We start from the raw sequence: 27,833 nt of genomic DNA on the forward strand, positions 1-27,833 counted from the left end.
TATTCATTTCAAGACTTGCACCGCACAATTGATTTGCACATTGCATGTGAAGTTTGTTGTGTATTGCATTCTCTCGTTCACACCTTTTGGTCGTTCTTCGTAGACTTGCCAAAAAATCTTGGTTCGGAAACTTTATCAACCTTGAAAAGGAGGAGCAGATCTTTTTGGTGATTCGAGACAAGCCTCTGAGCTCCATCAAAGCAGATATCGTCCATGCCTTTCTTTCTGTAAGTGTGAGCATACTCTATCTCTGTGAATGTGAAAACAGTAAAAAAGTAAAGAAGGTCGCTGCATGATTGGCATGTTTGTTTTTCGCTCAGATTCCCAGCCTCAGCCACAGTGTGGTGTCTCAGACGAGTTTCCGGGCAGAATACAAGTCCACGGCCGGCCCAACCGTGTTCCAAAAACCAGTGAAGTTCCAGGTGGACATCACCTACACCGAAAGCACGGCTGCCACTAAGGAGAACGGCATCTACTCTGTCACTTTCACACTGCTCTCAGGTAACCATGCCGACGGTGAGAACTACTGTGATGTCAGATGTGCAGCCAATAGAAACACAGGGAACCAGAGGGATGTGTGCGTGTGTGGGTGATAGAGAGGCAAGCTGATGATGTTGAACTTTGACTCTCTGTGCTGAGAGTTTTTTCCTTTCGTTCTGCCAGCGGTTCTCTCCTCCGTAATTCCCCTCTCTCCCCTCTCTTATGAAGAAGCTTAAAATAGACCAAGTGCTTGGGGGTGTAGTGGAAAAAATTTAACTAAAAGAGGCCTTTTTGCCTCCTGGTAATCACTATGCATTTTCAACCTGCTGCGTTTCAAAGGACAACCCGAAAAAAATCCCATGCTGCCGGCTCCATTATTGCCATTATTACTCTCCTCTCTCTCTCTTTCGCCTTGTTCCCTTTTTGCTCTCTCAGTTACAGAATGGGGATTGAATTGTGTTCTTAAAGTTACACATTTTATAGTGTGTGTAAGCCATGGGCCAAATGCACCATAAAAATCACCATCATCCCATTAGAATTTATGAGGCAGTCGCTAAGGGGAATAAAACTAGGATCAGCATACAAAGTGCATTCAAATGACACGAATCTTATGTTTGATGCTAGATCATTGTACTTCATGTAAATATGCATATGTGTGTGTACTTGTGTCCCTGACAGGTCCCAGCCGACGCTTCAAACGGGTGGTGGAGACTATTCAGACTCAGTTGTTAAGTACACATGACCAGCCCGGTGTTCAGCAGCTGCCCGGTGAGTCCAATCTTTCTACTTCTCTTTCTCTCTACCTGTCTCTCTCGCTTCCCCTCTCTCTCTTTCTGCGCTCCTACACAGCATCCTGAACATGCATGAAGCCTAGCACACCCTTGCAGAGCACTGAACGCTATACACAACCATCAAGGTCAAATACGTCTTTCTAGTTTGCACATTGGCCGTGGCTTTCGAGCCTTTCTGATCGGACGGAATTTAAGGCTTCTGGATGCAACAGATCCAAATTACTGTTCCATAACTGCTTGATGTGTTATCTGAAGGTGCTAGAAATACATATTTGACCTTATCACAGAACATTGCACACAATTGCATTGAAAGGCACTACCACACACGCACACACTCTCATTAGCAGTCCCACACACTCACATACCTCTGAAATAGCATGCATAGAGCACACTTATTAAAGTATCCAGGTTTTACCCATATCCTAGACACTATTTCCAGATATTAAACCCAACCTGTGTCCCAAATAAATGCGGCTTTAAGTTTTCCGTTGCGCTAGCAGAAATCAGATGGGCTAGACTGCGGTTCCTGTGGGGAGATGGTAAAATGAGAGAACAGAGAAATCTTCTGCCCATCATGTCACATTCTGCACACTGTGAAAAGCCTGTTACAGCTCCCTCTGCTGGACAGAGTTCATAAAGTCTGATATGATACAGAAAGGATCGTTCGGAATAGTTTACTGCCATTGGAATCATTTATGCAGTACATAATATGTATACTTTAAACAATAATATGCAAGTCTGTATGCATAGAATGCTTGGATGACCGTCAGACATTTGCATTATGCAGTAGGGAACTATGTATTATTTAATTTGACGGGCAGAGACATTTTCCTTGCTCTCTATTTTACATACTATGTGATATACATTTTTACATAGAATACAAAAATAACACTAATATTGAAATCCTAAAAACACAGCTTTTGCATTTAAATTAGTTTTATTGTAAAATAAGACTATTAAGTCTGATCAAGTAATGAATTAAGAATTCAATAAGTTATTGTTTAAATTGCTGCTGGTTCATTTACTTCCTAAGAGTCAAGTTGGACGCATTGCTTTGCATTGCTGTTATTAAACTGCAAATCCAGCAGGTCATCCATTTATTGCATGTATATTCAATAAATACTGCAACCGGTAAAGCCCACATTCTGCAGAAATAGTTTCATTATGGCAGTATGCGATTCCAAACAGGGCCCTTGTCTCAAAATATATTGTCCTAAAGTAGAGCTGTTATCAGGATTGTGACTCAGTACCAATGTAGTTGTTCCATTCTATCACCCTGTCAATCATACCCATTCCTTCCTTCTGGCTGTGCCCTTCACCCCCCTTGCACTCACAGCTCACTCCAAGCTCTCGGTCATGGCGGATGTGAGATTTGCAGCTGTTGAGTGAATGGGCATGTTAGTTTGAGTGTTCTTACTGACCGTCAGCAGACCTGCACAACACCGAGCACCAGCATGCTTTACTCTCAACAGATGTGACCCTGTAATAAACATCTGTGTATGTAGGTTTAATCACAGCGTTCATTTCATTGGGGTGCATTAAGAACGTAACTGAAGCGGATATTTGAGTCGATCGGACATGTAAGAGTAACGTGCCATGTTCCTTTGACAGGAAAGCGTTCAAAGGGTGGTAAGAGGTCTATTTTGTCTCTTCTGCCACAGCGTGCACAGTGTCACTTTGTCATACGCACTCTGTCTGATGTGTGGCACCCACCCACCGTATACACAGAACTCCTTACAATAAGAGAAATGGTATGTTGGTGTTCGAGTGTGTGCATGCTCAACAGGACAGTTTGAGAAAACGTCGCATATTATATTCACGTTTTTTTTTTATAGAAATGCATCGCTGTGCTTTGTTTTGTGGGGCAATTGTTGCATCTGAATCACTTTGATGAAATACCTCATTGAGTTAAGCATCTTTGTAATCAGCTTCTTAACTCTCGCCAACATACAGCGGTTTTCTGTTTGAAGATACTTGAGCATTTCTTTCATCTAAACTGAATAAGGTTTAGGTTCCAAATACACAGTAAAACAGTGAAATCCACTCAAAAAACAGCAGATTTACTGTATGACAGATTTCAATTCTGAGAGAATCAAGAAAAACTGGACCCTCAGATTTTAAACTCAGATGTTCTACCTTCTATTCAGGCTCATGTTATGTATTGCATTATATACAATAGTCTATCCGTTTTCTCATTTTTATAGTTCATTTTATTCACGCAAAGAGAGGTCGTGATCATACTGTTGGAGAAAACCAGTAACATCATCTTTCCTCCATATTTGCATTACAATGCCATAGGATAAATGAGGGGACTTCATGTTTTGTAGACATCAATCTACACCAACCTGGTTTGATTAGATCTATATATGTATATGTTTATCTAACTATGTCCTTTGTAAACCAAGACACAAATCTCCTGACTAGGTATTTCACTAGGTCCCATATGACAACACGGTCCATTCCAAAATAAGTATTTGTCTATAAATGTAATCATAAATTTACAGAGATGAACATTCGTAATGGCTCACAGCAGAAATGCTGAAGCAGTGTCCTTTGTGTCACAAAGCTGCCGCAGTTGTCATGGCTCTTTGACAATCTCTTTGGTAGCAGTAATGCGCTCTGTCTTGTAGGAATCGGCAGTTCTGAGCTTTCTGTTGTGATGTTGAGAATAGCCGAGATTGTGTTGAGAGCTTTGGAACTCAGGCAATCTTCTCTAGTGTTCCTTCAGATTATCACAGTCTTGTTGCCATGTGCCACGTCTTGGGGCCCTCTGTTGCTCAGTCACTTATGAAATTGGAAGAGGGGGATGGTTTTCAAACCTATGCTGGTGTCAGTTAGGGGGTGTATTAATCCTGTTTGAGGTATCCGTCAGGTGTATTCAGAAACCGCAACAATTTGTACAGCTACATTTCAAACCATTTAGAGTTTTATTTTTTGCCTTTTATTTGAAAGAGAAATTGTGAATTTAGCACATATATACTTTACATGCACCAGGGTGTAAATATTTGCTCCGATAATGATATAGTTTTATTGCAATCGCTACAGAAAGTGATGCAATGCAATTCATACACTTTCAAAATGTTTTCCTGCCTTAATGGTTCACAAGTAATTTCAACTTAATATTTTAAATTTTAAGTTCAAAAATGGGAAAAGTTGAAGTTGCTTAATCTGTTAATGTATAAAACATTTGATTGTACTTAAACATTTAAGCCAGTAAAGAATTGTGACCCAGTCTGTGAAGTCCAGTCTCAACATCCAACATAATCTCACAACGTAACTATTTTACAAAAACGTAACTATTTTACGATGTGAATTCAATTTACGTAGGAATTCGTACGATCCCATTCCTACATTTTAGTACGATTAGCTTTCGAGGTATTGACCTTAGGGTTCGGGGCAGTGCTTCAGATGAGCTTTTTTTGTAGTAATCGTACGTTTTTGTACGAGATTCATATGAATAAGCCACCTTGTAAAATATTTATGAACTCCCAGGACATCAGGCTGTAAAATCTAATTCTGAGATAACAAGCATCGACCATTGATTTCACCATGATTTCAATCTTTGACGTGGCAATAGTCAGCACTAAAGTATATATTTTCACAGAGAGTTCTTTACATTACCGTACTGTATGTAGGGTATTATGTAGAAAACAGTGAATCATAGAAAGGACTTTAACTGGGTTTTCACAGGCAGGCTCACATTGTTTACAGTGTCATTTTTACTGGAAGGAATGAAATATACAAAATACCAGGTTTTTAATTGTGCTAATATTATAGCAATTATCAATGTTATACATATTTATGTAGGTTCATTTATTGATCGAGTTTTGCTTAGTCAGATGCATTATACCCATGTATGACATATAACTTATATTAGCTAAATTCATGAATTCATGCTATATATTCCTTAAATCTGAAGTTAGATTTCCGATTATGCAACAACTGACCATCTCCCTGAAATTCTTAAATTTTGATCAATATCGTTGTAATGTATCAACACTGCCACATCTATTTTCATTCCATCCAGTCGAGATCACAGATTAAATGGAGACTGCTTAGCCACAGATAACCCACTACCACAATAGACAATATACTAATGATGCGTCAAACATGTAAACATGCCTACAGATGTATGCTGTACCTCACCCCGGAATAACCCAGATGGTGTCAGTGTGTTCTGATACATGGCTTATTGTCTCCAATTTATGCAGTCGTGCCTCTCATCATCTCACCTTGCCTGTTCCGTGATCCTCATTGTTCATGTGTTTGTTCTCTGTCTCTCTCCTCTTCTCCCGTCTGTGCACCCAGGCAGCCCATTGAGTAACTTCTTTGACGTAATTAAACAGCTCTTTTCAGACGAGAAGAACGGGCAGGTGTCCCATCCGCCCGGCACGCCCAAGCATGTTGCCAACAGCAACAGCAAGAGACATGACCCAGAACCTAATGCCTCCAAATGTCCATCTGGACAAGACAAAGCCTAGATGGCATCATCAGTTGGGACACAGGAACAACCTTAAAACCAGGAGAATTACTAGATTGCTAGTTAAGAAATCCAGTCGTGGTGAATACTGAAAGGATGCTGTTGACTCGAGTTGGTGTTAAGCGTGAAGCCTGCAACAAACATGCCTTTTAAAGTTTTATATCATAATATTAAAGTTCTGTATGTACCTAGCCGACACTTTACAGAAGGCACACCAAGGCGTACTGTACACATTTTTCTCCAGTGTTTTTGCCCCTCACAGTATATCTTTGTTTTATGATGCCTTTATTTATTTCTGCTACCAGGAATTATCCAGAAAACGTGTTAAAGTCCATGTCCTGCTCTTGCACAAGATTCATGTATGGGACATTGATGGAGGGCACATTACACAGGAAGTACAGTGCAAGCTGACAGAAACTCCTCATTCTGATGCATCGAAACTTCTCAAATGCCAACCAGATCGGTTCCAACTTATTCCTCACACTGCTTTCTTCTGCATCTACATACAGCCACACATGTCCAAGGATTTGGAGTGAAGCCTTAAAATAAAGATGTTTATTGTACAATAAATGAATTCCCATTTCGCTAACCCCCTGCTTTCCACCTTTCTTTCGTTTTTTTAAGCTTTTTAATCTGCTTGTCCTCTCTCTTTTTCTCTCTTTCTGTCCTATGCTGAAACACACATTCACAAACACAGATATTTACATATGAAGCAGGAAATCGTTGCAAAAGGACAAAAGACAGTTTGGAACTTTGGACGTCGTAATGCGTTTGAGGAGTTGCCCTCAAGGACCCTTGTTGGATTGTATTCATTTCAATGTAGTCTTTCTTTGTGAAATGAAGAATTTAAACATTTTATGGACTCAAGTGTCATTGCTGTACAAGATTTGGAGATCCTATTTGAGAAAATATGGGGAGAACAACTTTGGTGTGGGTTGTGAAGTGGGATAACTGGGTGGGGGGGTCACAGTGAAATGATTTATTCTGTTGTACAGACTGAAACTATTCCTTATGTATGAAATGTCTATCAGTGACATTGCTTAGATGAATTGTGTTGCCACATCCTGTTTTTTCCATGTGTAGCGTTAATGAAACGTTAGTTTTGAATGGAAATTATGCGTAATGTATTCAAAGGTTACTCATGATGTCCGTTTTTTTATTTCGTTTTTTATTTTCTTTTGAGAAACATCTGCAGGATTCAGAGAACTTTTACCCTCATTTTTGTAACTTATTTATCTATTATTGTCTTTTTTATTTATTCAGCTGGGGAATATTTATAAATACAAAACCGGGTGGTGGAGATTTTATCGTCTGCCTCATGGCGACTCGTCAAGATTGTTTGAAGGATTTTGTGTTTTGTGTACAATAACACACATCCGATTTTGTGAATGAAGCACTCTCTTTCCCGGCCTTGTCCAGATAAAAGAGCTTGTAGTATATGTTAAATTATTTACCGCTAATTTAAGAATGTAGACTAGCCTCTTTAGGGTGGGGGGGCGAGGGATAATGAAGTATTGATATTTGTCACTCATCTCATTGTGCGTGTATAACAGGTGGACAAGCTCAAATCACACGTTGTAAATAGACAACTTTGAGCAAACAACTTTTCTTAAAAACATCAAGGGGATTCCGCTGCTGGCTCGATCTCTCGTAATGCATGTCCGACATTCTGCATTAATTTGCATGATGTTGTGGATGTTAAAATTCTCCCCGTCATCTTTTTCAGAATCAGATTTAAAAGACTTATTTCCTGCATTTTACCCCTCTTGTCATGCGTCATGAGATTTTAGTTTGTCATTTACCTTCCTCATCTCCCTAACGTTCTCTCTTCTGTATCATACTCTCGGATTTAGGGGTGGGTGGGTGGTCTAGGATGTCACACACATTGATCACTTACGGGAACATACAGCGTGGAGAATAAGCGGAGATGTAATCTAAGCAATACACATTATTTATTGTCCTTCCTATTTTGTACTTTGGGAGAAAAGGAGCAAAGCTGGATGATGTAATGTATCACGGAATTGAGCGGGAAGAATAGACTTGCCGCTAATGTATCCCCTTGTAACTACTGTGAACAACTTCAGTGCAAAGGAAATAAATCCATTGACTTTGGGATGTTGCATTTGTGTGTGTGTGTTTGTCTTTTGTTTGCTCATCTTTGTAAAGTACAAATTCCAGTGCAGATGCGGAGCTATGCACTCTCGACTACCAAAGTAAACAGTTTTGTACAAATTCACCTATTTATGGTATTTATATTATTCTTTAGATACACATTTTGTCTTCTTTGAAGCTCTCCTGAGTATCCAAATGTTAAATTGACACACATAGACTCTGGAACTCCTGTTCCAGTGTAAATATAAGAATAAGTCAGAGAATGAAAATGTCTCACTTTTATTTATCATGTCAAGGTTATTCCAATAACTACATAAAAACTGTCATAACAAATAATTTACATCATTTTGATGTTGCCAAGGTACTGTACTATTGACTGCATATTAAAAATGTATTTACACTTAAAAAGTGACAGGAGAGTACAAAAGTATCTTCCATACTACTATGTACATACTGTATATTAAACTTATGTAGGACTGCAGTGACCACTGGAGGGCGCTGACGTTACGCAGTTTACGAATCCAGTTCTCAGAAGCACATGGTTGTCTCATTATCCAAGAAGCAAGGTTTAACTTAATTTCATCCTTTAAGCTTTGAATGTATAAATATCCCATTTAGTTAGAAATTACTTTTTTTTTACAAAGCATTGGACGTCTTCTAGCGACATTCACAAGGTTAGTTTGGGAAACGACACTCCCCTGCACATTTGAACTTCTTGTTTTCTGTACATGTCTGTTCTCCCTGATGATTTTCTCCTCCCTTTCAAGCTCTACGTGAGCCACAAAGTGAGTGCATCCTTGATGCCAGAGTAGCCTGCATCCCATCCAGAGCATCAGGATCCAATGTAGCGCTACAGTCAGAGCCCAACACCAACTCTTCAAACTGATCGCAGTCCAGAAGATCGACCATGTTCTGCAGGAAGAAGCCTTCACAGGAGACGGCCAGTTCCACAGCCTCACAAACCTGCTCCATAACACAACAAAACACAAAGACGTGATCAGAGGACCAGATTTGGAACCGTGAATCTGCATTTAAAATCAATGTACGCTTACCTTGGCAGTTTGGTAGATTCTCAAAGCATTGTTGAGATGTATTCTCTCTGAGCAAAGGATTTCACAGTGTCTTTTCAAAACAGAAAGCTGGAATGAGTGTGCCACAGGCAGGAGCTGTAAAGAAATGACTTGTATATATTAGATGAACTGAGAATAATTTGTTTGTTTTTTAGGTCCGTTTTTTACTCTTTAACATGTAATTGCACAAATGTATATACTACAGTATGTACAAAAGTCAACTTTGATACCTCCAACAAATCACAGATAGACACTTCTAAACATTTAGATCCTCCACAGTACAGGTGTGCCATCATCATCTGAAAAAAGAACAGACATTCAGAATAAGCCATTTTAGATGCCTAAACTCATAAATAAGTCATCATGTACATGTTTAGGCCAAGACTTTATAGCTTACATGGAAAGTGCTGTACTTCATGTCAGTGATTTCAATGGCCATGTGGTCTGGTGTGGAATTACTCCTGTAAAGGCTCAGCAGCTCTTTAAACCTTATTTGGAAAGAGCAGACATGCAGTATAAAAAATCATAGAACTGTTAAATGTAATTGACTTGCACTGAGATGTGCTTGCTATTTGTTTAACTGGGTTTTTAGTCCATGGTATTTTACCTGATGCTATTTTATCTGTTATTTTGGTGCCTGTTATTAAACAGTAATCTGTTATTATGAAAGACAAAGCTGGTCAAATAAACAGCATGGATTTTTGCCTATTGCCCTGGCCAGTATTTTATCGTGTATATTTGTATTTGTGCCGAAACATGGCACAAAAATGTGTATTTTTGCTTTAAAGGAGATTTGAGATTTGTATAACAGGCATAATTCCGCAATTGTAATGTGTTTTATTGATGCTTTGATCGTGTAAATCATGAAACACTGTTTTACAAGTTATATAATAGAGTAGTTCCTAAATCGCTGGTAAGAATTCAGTTTTTTGGTACGCTCATCAGTTCATGGTGTAATCATGTGTCTGAAACATTCAGGGAAGCATTTTGTCTCCATTTCTTTTTAATATTTATATGGATGATTTATCAAAGCTACTAAAAAAATTTGGAACAGGTTGTAGGGTGGGTAACACCACTATTAACCATTTGATGTATGCAGACGATTTGGTTTTTTTCCCCATATAGTGGTGGTCTTCAACAGTTACTGATGATTTGCTCTCATTATGGTCTAGAGACCATTACATCCAATAAATGTTAAGAATAGTAACATTATGATTGTTAGAACTAAACCGGAACGGGAAATTGTCATTCCCTGATTTCTCTCTTTCCGGTTCTGTTCTTATAGTTTGTGATGAGGTTAAATAGTTAGGGCATTATATAACCGAGAACCTGTCTGATGATAGGGATATTTACAGATGATGTGGGGATCAGATCGTATGATTTATGCCCAAGCAGACATGTTGATTCGCAAATGTAATATGTGTTCAGGATCTGGGAAGACTACATTGTTTAAGGCATATTATACCCCTATGTACACTGCCCATTTGTGGCAGCGATATAGAAAGAACAGCATGCAAAAACGTAATGTGGCATATAATGACGGTATGAGGCTGTTGCTTAGAGTGCCACGATGGATTAGTGCAAGCCATATGTTTGTCAGTGTTGATGTGCAAACCTGCTCTGCCGTGTTCCATAATCTTATGTACAGATGTATGCGTAGACTCTCAGACTCTGTAAATAGTATAATTGCAACGCTCACGAAGCCAGCACTTCGTTCAGTCAGGTTCTTTTCTAGGTTGCGGAACAATCGGCGTTGTAGCGTATATGTAAATACGTGATAAGGTGAATGTAGGTTTGTGTGTATTTCTGGAGTGTAGATTGATAGATTGTTTAACTCTTCTTTGACTTTAGAATAGACACAGCGGATTACCTCAGTGAAGCAGACATGAGGAGAACCTTGTGGGCGTAAAACGGCTTTCCCTCCACCACAAACATAACGTCAGACATTTCTGGATTATTCAAAAAATGGGAATCTGTGGAGTTAACACGGTAGAAATGAAACACAATGTTATGATTTATGTGATGTAGGATTGGCTGTGCAAGTCAGGTTCGGTGTGGTGAGTTACACACCCAGCTGAGCTGTAGGTGTGTCCTTTACTGCCAGAATAGATGGGGCAGCTGTAGAGGAAACACAGAGGCTAAAGATGGCTGCCAGCTGCTTGCGGATCTCCCTACTCTGAATACAAAATAAACAAGTACACGTTTCAAGTTTGTTGAAAGAATTCCTGAAACAGAATCTCACGTTAAGCATGGCGATGTTGTTGTTGTGGCTGTTTACCTTGCTGGTTTTAAGAATGGAGAAGAGGAGTGGAAGTCCATCGGAGAGCAACTCCTCACAGTATATCTCTTGTCCAATTGTTGTAAAGTCTTCGAGGAGAGTAAGAGTCAGCTCTGTCCTGCACTGAAGCTCGGCGCTTCGCACTGACTCCAGCCATACATGCAGCTTCCATGGCACTCCTGTGAGAATGAAAGATCTTGTGAAATCAGCAGTTTTCGTATCACCTCAAATGAACTTGTTTCTTTTTAAATGGCCAACAGACTTGTCTGTTTTTCTTTTTTAAATGTCACGGTCATGATCACGGTCTGTTGCTCGTCATTCTCATTCTAGAGACAAGTAGTGCAATTTAAGTTATTATCAAGACTTTCTTTCAGCTGCAGAGCACAAAAGGAGATATTTTAAAGAATGTTGGTAACCAAACAACATTGACCCTCGTTGACTTCTCAAATATGGACCCATAAGACCACAATCTTCTTTTGTGTTCCAACCAAGAAAGAGAACAAGAAGAGAAGAACAATAGGGTGATTAACTGATTTTTTGGGGCGGGTGAAAGGTCTATAAATGTAAAAAAAGTCAAATCTCTTTGCTGTCTGCATTTGTTCACAGTCTGTCCCTGTAATAAGTGAACTTGAAACCACTTTGATGTCCACTACCGTTTATATATTTCTAATTCAATTTCGAATCAATTTTCTCTCAATGTGTAGTCAATGTGTACCTAGTGCCCTGAGCTCCATGGTGACATCCAGGTATCTGTGCTCGGCGCTGTGCAAGCTGGCTTCCTGCAGGGCTCTAAAGCGGGCCTTACACAGCCGTGGAGTGCCTCCATCCCCAGTATTTCCTCTTTCCTTCAGTCCCTTCTTTTTATGTTCCTCCTGCTCCTCGACTCCCTCAGCCAGGATCTCTTCCAGAGAGAGCACGTCCTCCTGCGGTTGTTGGGGTTGACTCAACAGTTTCCTCAACACATTCCTGGGGCAAAATGTGTACAATACAATTCAGTCCCTTTTTATATATATATTGTTTAAATCAGAGCATCACATTTTATATTTTATCAACGTATATTATATGTAAATATGTAATTGAACATGGACATGTGGTATGAATAATGGAACTTCGCTGGAACTTTGTTTTCTTGCTTTGGTCAAAGGCAGCTTTATATTCTGATAAAATGTGAATTTAAAAAAGCATCTTGCAAATTCATGACTATAAAGTAATATTGTTTTTTGTTAACACATTATTTTTAATGCAGATATCTACAAAGCTGTCTAAAATCTGTCATACTGCCATGTTGGTCGGAACTGCACCCAAGTTCTTCACCTACTGTTGCACTTGTGTATATGATTGAGTGACAATAAAGGGATTTGATTTTGATCTATCAGGCTAACATCTTTTAGTATGTATTTGAATTATCTGTGTTTATCAGGCGTCAGGTCACCTGTGTCCGTGCGCAGCAGCATGACTGAAGCAGTTCATGCCCTCATACAGTGATGATGTCAGATGCACCCGCAACATGGGATCAGCTCCACGGGACAACAGCAGACTTGCCATCTCATAGTTCCCTAAACACACAAGGTAAATGTATGTTTCAGTAAAGTACGGCTAGAAAAGTTTTCCGTGTAGATTTAGACATGCGAAAAACACAGTTGTGGTCATTGTTCCCACCTGCGGCTGATGCCAGCTGTAGGGGCGTTTCTGCAGAGCTGTGGTGGCCGTTCCTCAGAGCTGAACCCTCCACATCTGCCCCCACATCTAACAGGAGCTGGAGGGCAAACACAGTTCATTTAACATGACAGACCTCAAATTGCAGTCTGTACTGTCAATACCGATTTTACCTGAGAATATTTTGTCTTGCACTAATATTAAAGCGCAAAATAATGTATAACTTACGTAGTTGATACTGTATATGAGTACAGTCTCCTAAACTTCATCTTTACCTGCACTACAGATATATGTCCATGCAGCACTGCAAAAGTGAGGGCCACCCAACTGCGGCTCTCAGGGTGGACAGAGGGATGTTTTGGTGAACAATTAGGAACCTGAAATGACCAAAACCTCAAGTCTGAGCTTAGCGAATATGTAATAAATTGTATAATGCTACATGAGCACAGTGTCACATTACCGCCACTTCCAGGTTCGCCCCAGCATCGATGAGCATGTGAACCAAAGCCTCGTCCCCTGCTGAGCAGGCGTACATTAGAGGAGTCATGCCCTAAAACCCCACAAAGAAAGAGAGATTGATTATGCTTGTCCCCATGAATTGGGTATTAGAAGGATGGGCATTTTAATTCTACAGTCTACTCGTTTTTTTCGTCACGTTTCACTGAAGACTCAATGGATTTTAAGTGCACAAGGACAATTTCTTATTTGCTAAAAGGTTGCAAGTTCTTTAACATAAACATTAACAGTACAACTTTAACAATACAATGTTTTGCCTGTGATAATTCAAAAGTTCTTATCTCATGAATTTACCTGGTCGTCCATAGTGTTCACCCCATCTGGGCCCAACAGCTGTATAGCCTGGCCAATCAGATCCGTGCGGCCGCAGTTAAGCATGCGAAAGCCGAGGTCTAGATTAAACTTGTCCGCAGCAGCCTTTGAATCCAAGCGTTTAAAGGAGGTAAAACAGCACTCTGGCCTGAGGAAAAAACGACAATTGGAAGAGAGCGTGTGAGGAAAAACGATCTAAAATACATTAAGTAAAATACTTGGCAAAATCTGCTGACAGATGGAGATCGGACGTGCAAAATGAATTTGGTAATGCTGAAGAAAGTGAAAAAGACGTATGACTGTATGTTCTTACTTGAGCTGTCTAGGTTCACAGTCCAGTCCAGGGAGAAGCTGTCGTGCAGTTTGTCTCACATCATCACTGTCCACAAACGGACTCCGTCGATGCTCCGCATGCACCATGGAAACACGCATCCACTCCATTAATGGAGGAAGAAGAGGAAAAGGTCTGAGAGAGACAGTTATTTCTCGGTTATTTTCCAGCTCAGCACTCAGCCACAAAGATCACGGATAGAGCTCAACCTAGCAGTGATCATGGGAGATTGACACGGGCACAAAACTAGTTCAGAGAGAAATGAGGTCAGTAATTACAAAGCCTGGTAAATTTGGCTCACCACTGCTTCTTTTAATTCTGCAATCTATTACCACAAACAAGCCTGGCACTTCAATCTTACTGAGAATTTGTCATACAGCATCTGCTGTCCTCTAAAGAATCTCACTGGATTTCAAATCAGTATGATATTCCAGAAGAAATTCTCTATGGTTTTCTTCTTCTCAAGGGTATGAGCCAGTGATTGTGAACTGTACTGTCCACCTGTTAAAAACATTCAAATTCATTATCCGGCAGGAATACAGAGCAAGGTTTCCACATACTAATGTCACTTATTTCCACTCGTCTTACAAGAATGAAATCACAGATACATATAAAAGAATGTCTTTGGGTCAAATCCTTTATATCACCAGCTTACTGTTTTAATACATTCATCTCACCTCTCTTTGCTGAGGGCTATTCTGGGTGGCTCAAGGTTGGGGTTCTCCAGGGACTCCATCTGTGGACTGCGCAGGTAGTAGTAGAGTGTATGAAGGGCATCCGGTGACCACGAGATGGGCTGCCGGCATAAAAGACGGCCGGGAGAAAGACTTGGACCTGTTGAAACCAACCGCTGCATGTGGTGCATTGCACGGGACACCAAGTCACCTATGGTGGACACACACATAACATTTGAATTTAAAGTACACATGTTGCAAACAAATAAATGGCTTTAGAAACGACCAGCAATAAGTGCTTCAATACGTTCTGGAAGCAGACATTTAAAACTTCCAGCACCGCAATCCACATGTGTGTTATAGAAAATCCGTCTGCCTATTCGATTCAAACGCACAGAGACAGGAGATATGCAACAGTGCCATTTTTTAAAGCGCTGTCAACGCAAAGCATAGTTCAATATAGCTTAATATATCTTCAAGCCCATCTGTTTTATGTGATGTAAAAATGCCAAATGAAATCGGATTTGGATAAACTCAAACTAGGAACTTTATACTCTGTTGCTCTAAGGGGTTTTAAATCTGCTCTCAGCGTAGAAATCCAGACTCAGGTTATTCCCCAAAGGAAGAGAAGATGGGCTAAATAAAGGGCTAAAGACAGACTCTTTAAAGTCTGCGTTGGACATTAGAAAAGATAGTGGACAATATGTGTGGAAATCATCATAAAGGAATGATAAACTGTCAAGATTGACAGAATAAGGAGGCATTGTGTTATACGTGGCCAGTCTAAGTATGCTTGACACAATCTAACCCATTAAATGCACGTAGACCTAAAGGACACGTGTGCACACTAGTTGTTAAACAAAGAATTGCTTTACAATTTAGTTTGAGTTCTGGATCTCGCTGTGTTGTGTCTGTAATCTCAAAGCATAGAGGGTGCTTTTTACTACTTTGACCCAAACAGAAGGTGCTCTTGTACCAGCACAACAACTGCAGGAGTGTTACTGGTCCTCTAAGGGACACAGAGTATTTCCCTCACTGGCTAAACGCAAGCAGAAGCCATCCCCCATCCTGAGCTGTGGTCTGCTACGTAAACAAACTGCCCACAGCTCAGGCAGTCACACCCCCCCAAACAGGCCTGCAATGTCAACCATTTAAAGAAACAAAACTTTCTCTTAGAGTCTCACAGACATGTGCAAGAAATCATAGGAAACGCACCACGGCAGTGGACTGTAATACACAGAGATGATATATGAATAACAACAGTGTTTCCACATACATTTTTAACAACAAGAAGGTTAGGAAAATCTTTGATCATTTACTAAAGAAAAAAGACAGATCCAGGTCGTCTTAAAGGAGTAGGAGTATGACTGAGGAGTATCTTTCTTCCGCACAACACAAAAGAAGATATTTTGAAGAATGTTGTTAAAAGCCCCCCATTAACTTGCATTTATTTTCTCTCCATACAATAGAAGTGAATGGGGGGCTGTGCTGTTCTGTTACCAGCATTTTTTTGTATATCTTCTTTCGTGTTCTGCAGAAGAAAGAAAGTCATACAGGTTTGAAATGACAAGAGGGTGTGCAAATGATGACAACATTTTCATTTTCGAAGGTGAAGCTGAACTGCTCCTATAAAGAATTGGTTATGGCAAAACAAAGATTTTAAAACTGTATTTCTTTCTCCCAAGAAAAATCAATCAAACTGCATATGGGTTGTTTTGAGTAATAATAAGTAATAGTAACTAAATATAACATAATAAAAAGCATGATATTTAAACATTTTCTAAAAACATTTTAAAAAAGTAATCTGTTTTTGCAAATAAAGTCTTTGAATATGAAATTAAGAAATATATACTTTCCAAAAATCTTGTTAAAGCATAGTTTAACCTGCAACAATGCAACTGTACAGTTTGTTTTTTTATATAATTTTGTATACGGCAGAAGACATCAACACGACACTTGTGGCATCAAAAGAATATAAATATGAATGTAACTTACTGAGTTCTGAGAGGCTGCCCACACAGGTGGCCAGCAGGGCCTGTTCCAGCGTCCTGAGCTCCAGCTGCACATATGCATTCTCTCTGATCTCTGCAGCAGTGCCTGGACCCTCGGCATACGGGCTGAAATGAGCAGGTAGGGACAGCTCACCTACACACAGAAACATAGCATATCAGCATTTTGATATGTCCTATAGAGAAACATGCAGTTTATCATACATTAGAAAAAGTCTAAAGTAGTTTTTTATCTTCATTTATTGGTTTACAAACATAAGCTTGGCTTGGTCATCCTTTGTACGGTGTTGCACAAGTCATGCTACTGGTGGTGGGGGGAACTATTTGGGGGTCAGAATGTCAGTGGAAAGCTAATTCCTTCCATTTACAGCCTGTGCCTCTGATAGAGATAAGTAGAGGAAGTGGTCTATTCATTATTTCCTCTGCCCTCAGAACATAGCTACTCCTAACTCTGCCTCCTTTCTTCAGCCTGTCCTTCTTCATTCACACTGTGTATTCATGTATATTCATCTCCGTATGCTGGTTGGTTATAATAGTATAATATTGTACAATAATAATAATATAATTGGTGTCATGACAAGCAATTCTTGACTCGGCTGTCCTCACTTTTGCTGTCATGCTCTATACACTGCTTGTGAAAAAACGGTGATCCATTTCATCTCAGCGTGACATGAATAGAATTTATAAATGGTGTACAGTATCAAAACTCAGACTGAGTTATGCATGTTATGTTATCTGTTCAAGAACTTCCAGGTTGACTTCACTCTTGAATACAGAGTTGACTTGCTTTTGGAAGTTGATATTCAATAAAAATAAGGACAGGATCACATGTCTGGCTGCTGATTTATGAAAGATGCTTGGGTCCAAAGTGGAGGATGTGCTCTGTGCTTCCTTTTTTATTTGATTTGAAATCCATGCCTCCTCCCTAGATCTCTCTTTCACTGGGCATCGAATAGGGATGAAATACCAGATTAATGTGAGGTTTTTTTTCTTAGTCAAGGTAAGCGATAAACCATTCACTAAGATATGCACATTCGTATGCATCATTTCAAATATATCTCCAGATGTTGGCCACTTCGACAGCATTGCTATTATCTCTTCAATGAGGATATATTTGAGTGAACAAACTCTTTATTTAAACTTACTGTAAGTTTAAGAGAATCGTGGACTTGTTTGTCATGCACAATTTGCAAAATTCATGTTGAATGGCTCCAGAGTACAAAAGAGCGACTGCATATAAAAGCAAAGGAAGATTGCAGGGTCAGCAGCAGACAGCAGTTTGTTTAAATACTATTCGCTCAACGATACACAGAATATGCAAACGCATTCTATAATTTTTTCATTTCATTATTTTGATGACACTGAAAAATTGCGAGGAAATTTATTTTTGTGGCACCCACATCTTTTTCAATAAACCTACCACATATGCCCTGAAGACCCTGAGACACACTGGTCTAGCTAAAGTGACTTCACATATGTTAAATATCACGGTTATTATTACCTAATCCAGAGCATCTTAAAATACAAAAATATTCTTCATAGAGACCCCAAATGTAAAGCAGGTTTGCATGTGTTGGAGCTGCGTAGCTTTTTGGTCTGGTCTCTACGCATAGTTGATGGGCTTGGGTATGGTTGAGCCACAGGGTGTGGGATGCTGCAGCTGGTTTGCCTGCGGACCCACAGACCCAAACCCTTCTATCTACCAAAAGAGATAGACACACCCATTCCCACAGCTAGCTGTGTCTATACTGGCAGCCGTGAGGCTATTAAATGCGTCATAGGCAGCCGCACCGTCCCACAGACACACATACTGTACATGTGCACACACTCTCATCTGCTCCCATCATACTGCCGTAAGACTAAAACTGACAATAGGAACATTATATGCCAGGGTATATTATAGTGATTTATCTTAAGCAATGTGTTCATGTGAATGCATTAAAAAAACAATATAGATGTGAATTATTGAAGTGAAACCAGTTGTTTGAGTTGGCTGTTGATTATGTGTCAGAAACTAATGCTTTGGTTATGTAAGGTGCCAGACTGTTAAGAGCTTCCTCTGGAAACAGGTGTGTCTGAAAGGAACGGAGGAATGGGTAAAACAGGTTTTGATGTTGGTAGGACTTCATATTTTCAGGCATATTATAAAACAAAATTGTGTTCCCCTGTTGCATAATTCTCTTAAAACCATTTGTATTTCTTGTCTGCAATGTGCTAAACAAATTTTGTTTCTTCACTATGGGTATCAAAAGGAAACACATTTAGCTCTACAGCTTGTAAAAATGGCAATAAATCTGACTTTGTCTTGATGTATTATCCATTGTTTTTAACTGACCTTTAAAGAAGTTCTTTAACAGAGAACAAATCCGCCAAGAAACTGCTCAAAGAAACCTTTCAAAGTCAAACCCAAATGCAGCCTCACTAATTTGCCTAAATATATGTGATTGACCTATTTTCCTTGCCTGATTTTTCACAGGTAATATGGTGTGAACACAGTGGTCCAGTCACTCCATCACAGGCTCCTACAACACCTCTATTCTATATGAGGCACAATGGCAGAAGTGTGTTCAGCAGTGGTAGTCAATTGGCCCTTGTGTTACTAGGTGCTGTGTTGGAAGTGTTTGTTGATGGAGAACATGTAGAGTCAGCTGCTATCTCTAAGCGGTGAAAGGAAAGGTGCATAAATGTGTGTGACCGTGTGTGCACGGATCATTTCTGCTAAGATCTCCCTCTCCAGAGTGTAGACCACAGAGTGATGATAATAACTTCCTGCCACCAGCTCAGCTACTTTTTTGGAATAAAGAACCCCTCAACCCCAAGTGTAAGAACTTAGCCTACAAATTTAGTCAATGGAGAAATCCTTTTGAAAATATTTGATTCCTTTTGTTAAATAACAACATTTCCCCTCCTTTTTATAACCACATAAGTTATATTATTGTAAAGTACTATACTGGAGCTCACTTGGTGGACGGTACCTAAATATTTGTATATTTTCAAGTATCTGTACTTAATCTGAGTGCTTTTATTTAAAGGTCCATTGTATGAAATTTAGTGCCATCTAGTGGTGGGGTGCTCTGTAGAGTGGTTGGTCCGTTTAGGGCTACTGCAGAAACAACCCGCGCTGTATGTAGATAGAAATAGCTCATTCTAATGTAATGAAAACATAACGTTTCATTACGTAAGCTTGACATCCACTACATTTCATAAATACACGTAATGAAGTGCATAAACAATCTAGTAGTAACAAATCTTATTTTACTCAAGTAAAATGTTTGGGGAAAGTACAGTTAGTATTAAAGGTAAAAAACTAAAATGCGGTAAAAAGTATGATATGCTTTATAATGTGGTGAGTAAAAACACTAAAGTACTGGTACATGAAAAACATAAGTAGAATAAAAATTAAATGCATATCAATACTCATTGAAATGTAAAATGAAATATTCATAACAAAAATAAAAACTAGAATAAGAGTAAAGAGAGTATGAAACTATATGTGAAACAGTGGGAAACTGATCAAGTCACTATCGGACTGTATTTTAAGTTCAATGAACCTTCAGCATGTGCTGGAAAATCTGGTTTAAAGGTTCTAGTTTTACAAGCTTCATAATGATCCAGTTAAACATTGTGCAGACCCTGGCACGTCGCCAAAGTGTTTTCAAACACCTATTCAGAGTCTCACAGGTCCAATGCCACAACCCATCACGTATCTGACTCAGCTGCTTACAGAACATTTGTGAATTATCTCTATAAGGGACCGTGGGGTCAAAGAGCATGACCTCTCAGTTTAGCCCCATGACCCCACCTGCCACCTGAAGCCCTAACTAAGAGAGAGCGAGAGAGTGTGTTCAAGTCTATAAAAGTAAATTTCATCCCTGCGATCCGCCAGCTAGTGCCAAGACTCTACACTGAAGCTTCATTCATAAGAGGGATGGTAAACAGATCTAGCCCAGTGCCGAACAGAACTTCCATCTGCTCGCTTCTCCTGCTCATAAACCCTTGAGCCAGTTTCCATCAAGGCAGCAATTTCAATTGCAAAGTATTTTTGTAGCAGTTTTTCAAAACTTGTCATGGCTACAGAGTGGATTTCCTGATCTAGGGGTTGAACAAAGGACACAATCTCTGTCTGATGTTAGCATACTTATGTGCTTTCACAGACCAACTGGGTTTTCACTTAGTAGGGTTTTAATGTAATTTATCTTGTTGGATTTCCATATTAATCAAAGTTTGAGGGTTTGTTATGAGTAGAATATGTGTTGAGTACAGATGGCATTACCATTAATCGTCCAGAGTTAATCCATAGAACATGATGGGTGTCGAAGCTGGAGGCATACAGATACCGCTGAGTAAATCACTCTGTGTAATTGCTGTGATGACACATGCTTAAGTTACTATTTGTGGTGAGGAAACATCACACATAAGTCAAGAAACAAAATGTGGAGCCTTGATTTTCTTTCTTAACCCATTGGAAAAAAGAGGTGTGCAAATAAAGTTACTCTATCGCCCAAGCTAAACAATTCTAGTTTTGAATATTGCTAATGTGTTAAATAATTTTCACAATTTTACAATGAATGAGATGCTTCAGTTAACTGTCATTTAATTTGCAAGGTAATTGAAGCTCTTTATGTGAGATAACGTGCAAATTCTGTCTAAAAAGTGAAGCTGCCCCATACATTTTCTAAAGATGTGTCATACAAAATGTAACATTCTTATACACATTAAACACTCACTTTTGTTTTTCCACAAGTGTTTCCTCTCATTCAAGACAAGAATAATGCCTAATGTGCATTTGACAAACATGGGCCGTTTCTCAATTCCAAGAACGGACTTGTGTTCTTATGGAGACCGGTCTTGCAAGGCAGCCTCGGAAGAATGAACTTGGATGGACACTTCACGGGACTTCAGGCGGATTTGGAAGGCGCGCAAGGTTGCATACGATCCATCCTTGATATCGAGAACACATCTGGTTACTTTCATGCGTTCTCTGTTCTTGAGTCTTGGAACCAGACTTTGAAGGTTATTGATGACGTAGAGCGAGAATGTGAGGACACAGGCCCTCCTCAACACCACATATTGAGAAATGGCCATGGTTTCTTGTTTAAGTGACATTAGCAAATGGTTCAATTCTGATCAGACTGTCACGTTACTTAAACAAGTTACTTTCCACACAGAAAACAGCAATACAAGGTGAGAAATTCTCTCCTAAAGTGCACCGTTGAACAGTGGCCACCCTGAATTTAGCCTTCAATGTAACACCTCTTTAGAACAGATGCTAACGTATCGAGACAGGCATGCTAGAGCTGAGGAAGGTCAACACGCTGTCAGAGCAGCTGTCATTACGTGCAATAGGAAGGGACCTTCTCCTCTTATAGAAAGCATTTGTCCACTCTAGGTGCTTGCAGGCTTTAGTGAGACCCTCAGGATGATGTTTATTATAGCCCTTCTACAGTACTGTATATGTAGAAGCACATCGAGCACTGACCTGTGAAGACCAGCTTTCCTGTGTGTTATTTACAGTATATTGTTGTACTGTACGTCTAAATAGTTTCTATTATTCAAGCTATTATTTTTGGTTCAACTAGTAGAAGACATAGTCTTAAAACGCAAGTGGGAGTCAAATGACCACGGCTGGGAAATGCTCTAATTTCTGTGGTTTGTTGTCAAGCTCAAAGGAAGCAGGCTGTGTGGGTGGAAGGTTTTATGAGCATAATTAAGCAATCATGGTTACAAGGCGACCGGTCCCAGACCAAACCTCAAGACCCCATTCAGTCTCACGCTGAAATCTGATGTGAACTGTGTCTGTGCCTCACCTGCACCCCCTCATTTGACCAGCTCTTTTATGTCATGACTGTCATTAAAGCAAAACGGAACCTCAATTAAATCGTTTTATTTGTGGGGCTCTATCACTTCGCTTTTAGAAGAATAGAATGCGTCCAAGAATGCAACGCTCCAGTTGATAACATCATAATGGCCATTATTTGCTTGTTTATAGTAAAACATGTGACTGCAGTTGACCTCTGCCTAAACTTAAAGTAGATGCACATTGATAAAACGACTCAAAGGGTTTTGTTTTTTACTACTTAGTATTAACGTTGCTGTTGTGGTTTTTCAAAGGAAATTAAATACACTTGGTTGACTAAATTTTCATGCTTACTAGCTCATATACCATTAGAATGTGGAATGTATCTCAGATATAGCTTTTTTCTTATTTGACCAACATTTAAGCAAATAGCTTTTCAAAACTATTTTCCAAGGTTTTCATTGCTATGCTCAGTTTTCACTCTGAAAAGATTTTGACATTTTGACGCCCTGTCAATCACTGGCGGTTTTTCGATATGTTTTCAGCTGAGATTTTCCCATTGGCCTGTCACAACACTGATGCTGTTTCATAAAACCATACGGCCACACTAACCTAACGATATATTAAAAACAAACAAATTTGCCAAGCATGGTTTCGATAGCGCTAATAGGTTTTGTACATTAAGTGTATACAATACCTGGCAATATTACCAAATCACAATGAGCTTATGATGCCATCTGCTCAAGGACGTTTGTGTGGACACATGCCCAGACAAATGGACAAAACCACAATATAGCCTTCGCAATAGCAAATAGGCTGTTTTACGGGATTAGCTCTGGGCAGCTAAAGAGTTCCAGATGTGGATATGTTCAGGATGTGAGACAGGAAGAATTGAAATAGTGGCTGTTTAACACAACTCACAAGCTTATAGAACGTAACGTGATTGCTTTGAGTTTTTCAGCATCAGTGTCAAACAGGTCAAATGTATCGCAGTATAAGTGTACAAAATGACTTTACCAGCCACGGCTGATTGAGCACGAGCTCCCGCTGCCACATCAGTCACACTAAGAGTGTACATGTGAATGGGATTAACTTCTTAGAGGTGTCTGAAAAAACACTCAAGAGTGCGAGTAAAAACCACACAAAGAAAAACACAATTAGCTACATCATATCTAAAAGAATGATGTAGATACACAATAATGAGTATGATGTGGTGTGCGCAAATATAGGCTGTATTGCAGTGGGGTACTTTAGTTCCAAATCTATTCCCTTAAGATAATATCAACAAATCTGTCCTTCTTGAATAAAAGCCATGCATTGCATATAATAACTTAATTCGCTTGCCCGCTACATGAACCCTTTCATTTTTGCACTGAACAAGTCTGATCAGCTACGTACAATGATCAACAGGCTGATATAAACCAGGAGCCTGTGCGATGGCTTTCCATTCTTCTCCTCGTAGGCCTTTGTCACTTGACTCTGCTTATTTTCCTCAGCCAGACCTTGTCAAAGGCTAACAGCAGAACAATTGGCTTTTTGTGAATTACTGAAAATGTATATTTAGGATTTTGAAAAGGCACAGCTAATGCCTTACAAATTACCATCAAACCGTTCTGATAACTGTCGAATATAGAACACACTTACAAAAACACACAACAAATGCACCATGGTACTATTTTCCTGAACTATACCTTGGAGTACCATGCAAATACCGTTCTAACTATGCAGAAGTGATACACAGAATTATACAGTATCGAAGTGCTAGGGTAATACTATCTGATATTTTCACTACACCATGGTATAGTGCAGTACTTATTGGTACTGTTTGAAAAATAGGGTAAAGTTGAATATAACATAAATGCTAAGATGATTGTACTTGATACTTGGAAACTTGATATGTTTACCCATAATTTATCAGCATATTTTGGCAGTCTGAGAGATGATGTACTGTATTCTCAGGTTTAATCAGCCTACCACCCCTCCCAAAAACCTGACAAACACAATTTTCTTGTGTTTAGCCTGCCAGGTGATTGTAAAATACACCAAAAGCAACGCAAGGCTGGGCCCCGAGTTGTAGTGATCCGATTTCTGACATTTGTGTAATTACGATGAGCTAAACATGCTTTTCTTTGATATGAGATAAAAGTGAATAAGATCATATTTTCCTGAGACCATGATCAAAGAACCCCTCATAACCTGAAAATATAATCAAGGAAAAAATTCTGACTCTGCAAACTAAACATTAGGGTCACACTTTACATCAGTGTTCATGTTATATTGTAGTTAGTAAATACACACTCCTATTACATATACACAAAGTCAATATTGTACAAATGTGGTGTAGTTGTGGCTTAGAATGTAGTATTAGTTATAACTATATTTTGATTGTGTTCCAAATACTATTCAAATGACCGTTATTACACGGCTTGTTCTGATTGGCCATTTACAGGTTCGTTATTAACAGCCTCTCAAAACTAATAACTAATTTTGACCTTATTTTTTATTAAATAATTAAATATAAATATGTATTTTAATAACATTTATGACATTATATCTACAAACGATTAAACCAAATTGCCTGTCCGTGACATTTGAACATCGTTTCTTACCTTAAAAAGGAAAGTAAACAGCTTTTCCTCGCGGAAGGTCTGCATAAAATATTTCAAATTCACGTCTAGTTTTTTCTCATGTGCCAAGTAGCCGTGTAATAAGCAGGATAATGTACAAGCAGCCGGCTGTTATCGCATAATAAGCCCCTTCAGTGTGACACAAGACCCTCCGTTGCGTGTTGGCTCTTGATCACAGTGTCAGGGCTTATTTCTGCAATAACAACTGGCTGAACCACCTTAGCCATATAGAAAATGATTATTTTATTAGGACAGTGGTTCTCAAACTTTTTCGCTGTATAGTCCCTCTTTGTGTAGAGTGCATATCTCTGAGGCCTTCAAATAAAGACTTAAAATCTTGAACATATTCAGTTGTTTTGGTTGGTTTCTGATGTTCTGATGGCTACATTTCTATATTTCATAAAAGTCCACAAAACCTGTGGCCCCCTGGGTCCATTTATGAGCCCCCAGTTTGAGAACCACTGCATTAGGACTCCGATCTGCCAGAAACCTCCTAGCAATGGAACCCAACACATTACCAGTAGAGTTAGAATTCCTGCTTCTGTTTTCCATCCTAAGTGGTTATGTGCCCATTTTTTATTTATATGTGTTACATTGAAACCGTCAAGTATTAGATTTAACTTTTATTTAATTGATGACTTACCATTGGCATTTTTTCCGCAGATGAGGTGTTCGTAGTTCTGCACAAGACCGAAAATCTCCGCATCGTTGTTAACGACAGCCTCCAGAGCGTCAGCTCCCACTGAAGAAACGGGTGTCCCGTGATGCCCTTCCAGCACACGCACCCCGATCTCCTCCACTAGATTCTCAATGCAAGCCGTCAGACAGATCGCAGCGTATTCGTGGATGCGCACCGAGATCCGAGTGTCCACCATCCAGCGGAAAAAGCGTCCGACAGACAGGCTCAGTCTGCAGCGGGAGGACTTGCTTTTGCGCAGGACCTCTCCAGCGCTCATGCTGTACAGCGATATGGCTTTGACCGCGGCCGACACGCAACTTTCTGCGAGCGCCCAGCTCATGACCAGCCTGACAGCACTCTGCACCTCAAATCGCGTGCACCTGCAATGCAGGACACTGAGCCGCTGTGCCTCTCTGGAGATCCTCAGTAAAGCTCTGCGCATCAGCGTGGATAACCTCCTGACGCTCTCTGGAGCGAAAGGTGTCCCCTCTCCGGACACTTTGCGCAGGACCGCATCGATCTCCTCGTCCACCCAGGGGAACTCCTCTAACTCGGGTAACCTCGGACACTTGGAGATGATATCTTCTGGGTCTTCGGGTAGCGCCGTGTTTACCGTGTCCCAGCTGTTGTTTCTGCTGTTCACAGAGCCCGCGTAGCTCCAAGAGTTACCCCGTTGGGGAGAACTGATGCGCGCCTGCGAGTTCGATTTGGAGGAGGACAGGCTGAGAGATCTGTAGGAGTCTCCGGCTCCATATCCAGAATCCAGAGTCAAGTCTTCCAGCGTCTTCAGAGTTGTGTTGCTCAACGCTGCCATAATTCGGTGTGTTTTAATTAGGAATCTAAAGGCTGGTTTACAGACGGTCAGTTCTCTTCCTTCTTTCCGTTTACACTATTGTCCCTTAAATATCGCACTTCCATAGCTAAGGAGAACCGTTGGTCTAAGTGTCGTACTGTTGACAACACAATGCAATGTGAAGTTCGCCCATCAGCGAAACTTTTAGGCGTGAAAACTTTCTTCCAATCGGCTGACAGCTTTCTCTCAGCCAATCAGACGCACGCGGCGCTCACAGAGTGACGTGTGAAGTGATAATGGTTATAATCATGTTGACAATAGGGTCACTGAAGAGTACATTACGACGATGATCAATTTATAGCCCATTCATAATCAAATTAAATCAAGCGACTTTGTAGTAAATAGGTTAAATATGTCTTTATACGTGTGATGCATGCATGCCCTCATGTGGTCGGTAGAAGAATAACTTCATTCGGTTTTATTTATGTAGCACTTTTCACAATGTGAATTGTTCCAAAGCAGCTTTGCAGGGGAAAATAAGAAAAAAAACGAAAAACACAAAAAAGGTGAAACACAGTACATGGTGTTTATATAACAAGCAAGATTATTCTAGTAAATAATATCTAATGTCAGCAGACTCCCGGTGGTTTATTTAGCATTAAGTGAATGCTTGGCTGAAAGGATCTTGTCTAATCTAGATTTAAATTGGGAGTGTGTCTGATCCTCGGAAAGTGTCGGGAAGGATATTCCAGAGTTTAGGTGCTACGTATGAGAAAGCTCGACCCCCTTTGGTGGATTTAGTTATTCTAGGTGTTATCAAAAGTCCTGAGTTTTGAGATCGCAGAGAGCGTGATGGGTTGTAGTGTGATAGAAGCTCTGTTAGGTAGGTTTAAGGCTTTATAAGTGATTAAAAGAACTTTAAAGTCAATACGATACTTAATGGGTAATGATGCTTAATGTCAAATCTTCTACATTTTTATTTATTCTTCAAAATAAGACGTTTTAACAAGGAAAACTACATACCTAAATCCTCTACAAATAATTTCACAGAAATTATCCCTTCATCACAATTTATCTGGGTTGTAATGTTTACATTTTGGTCACCCGCTATTACACAATATGTATTTGGATAAACGTCCACTAATGAAAATTACCCCGTATATTGGAAATTACAGAGAGACAAATTGCAATATATTGATTATGCCTCTCTGCTAATTTCCCTTTCGAA

At 39.7% G+C, this 27,833-nt stretch overlaps 2 protein-coding genes across 15 annotated transcripts in view; one reads left to right on the forward strand and one right to left on the reverse strand.

Moving 5' to 3' along the window:
- The window catches only part of brsk2b (BR serine/threonine kinase 2b), a 97,896-nt gene extending 90,024 nt beyond the window's left edge, over nucleotides 1-7,872 (forward strand). For 5 of the 14 annotated variants that reach the window (XM_079462179.1, XM_079462167.1, XM_079462172.1 and 2 more), the window contains 4 exons: nucleotides 104-227; nucleotides 321-501; nucleotides 1,159-1,248; nucleotides 5,580-7,871. In XM_079462179.1, coding sequence (XP_079318305.1) covers nucleotides 104-227; nucleotides 321-501; nucleotides 1,159-1,248; nucleotides 5,580-5,752 — 568 coding nt within the window. In that variant the 3' untranslated portion in view covers nucleotides 5,753-7,871. Of the gene's footprint in view, nucleotides 1-103; nucleotides 228-320; nucleotides 502-1,158; nucleotides 1,249-5,579 lie in introns of all 14 variants that reach the window. The other 9 variants (XM_079462174.1, XM_079462169.1, XM_079462177.1 and 6 more) reach the window with 5 other exon arrangements.
- A 255-nt stretch (nucleotides 7,873-8,127) lies between these two features.
- abtb2a (ankyrin repeat and BTB (POZ) domain containing 2a) lies at nucleotides 8,128-26,815 on the reverse strand. The gene is made up of 17 exons (XM_079462862.1): nucleotides 25,777-26,815; nucleotides 16,696-16,845; nucleotides 14,704-14,911; nucleotides 14,009-14,161; nucleotides 13,678-13,843; nucleotides 13,328-13,417; nucleotides 13,143-13,244; nucleotides 12,871-12,967; nucleotides 12,644-12,767; nucleotides 11,927-12,177; nucleotides 11,212-11,390; nucleotides 11,004-11,109; nucleotides 10,804-10,906; nucleotides 9,331-9,421; nucleotides 9,164-9,232; nucleotides 8,916-9,029; nucleotides 8,128-8,826 (listed from the first exon to the last, which is right to left on the reverse strand). The coding sequence occupies exons 1-17, from the start codon at nucleotides 26,624-26,626 to the stop codon at nucleotides 8,626-8,628; spliced, it is 3,054 nt and encodes a 1,017-aa protein (XP_079318988.1). The 5' UTR covers nucleotides 26,627-26,815; the 3' UTR covers nucleotides 8,128-8,625.
- Between the last annotated feature and the right edge of the window lie 1,018 nt (nucleotides 26,816-27,833).

This window comes from Barbatula barbatula (assembly GCF_947034865.1).
Source record: "Barbatula barbatula genome assembly, chromosome: 1".
Classification (NCBI taxonomy): domain Eukaryota; kingdom Metazoa; phylum Chordata; class Actinopteri; order Cypriniformes; family Nemacheilidae; genus Barbatula; species Barbatula barbatula.

Bases quoted from the DNA above. Each gene is read 5' to 3' on its own strand.
- abtb2a (XM_079462862.1), bottom strand. From the start codon at position 26,626: ATGGCAGCGTTGAGCAACACAACTCTGAAGACGCTGGAAGACTTGACT. The intron at 11,110-11,211 runs GTAAACAGCCAC...TTTTGTATTCAG, and splicing joins CCATTCTTAAAACCAGCAAG to AGTAGGGAGATCCGCAAGCA. The intron at 9,030-9,163 runs GTATCAAAGTTG...ATTTCTTTACAG, and splicing joins CTATCTGTGATTTGTTGGAG to CTCCTGCCTGTGGCACACTC.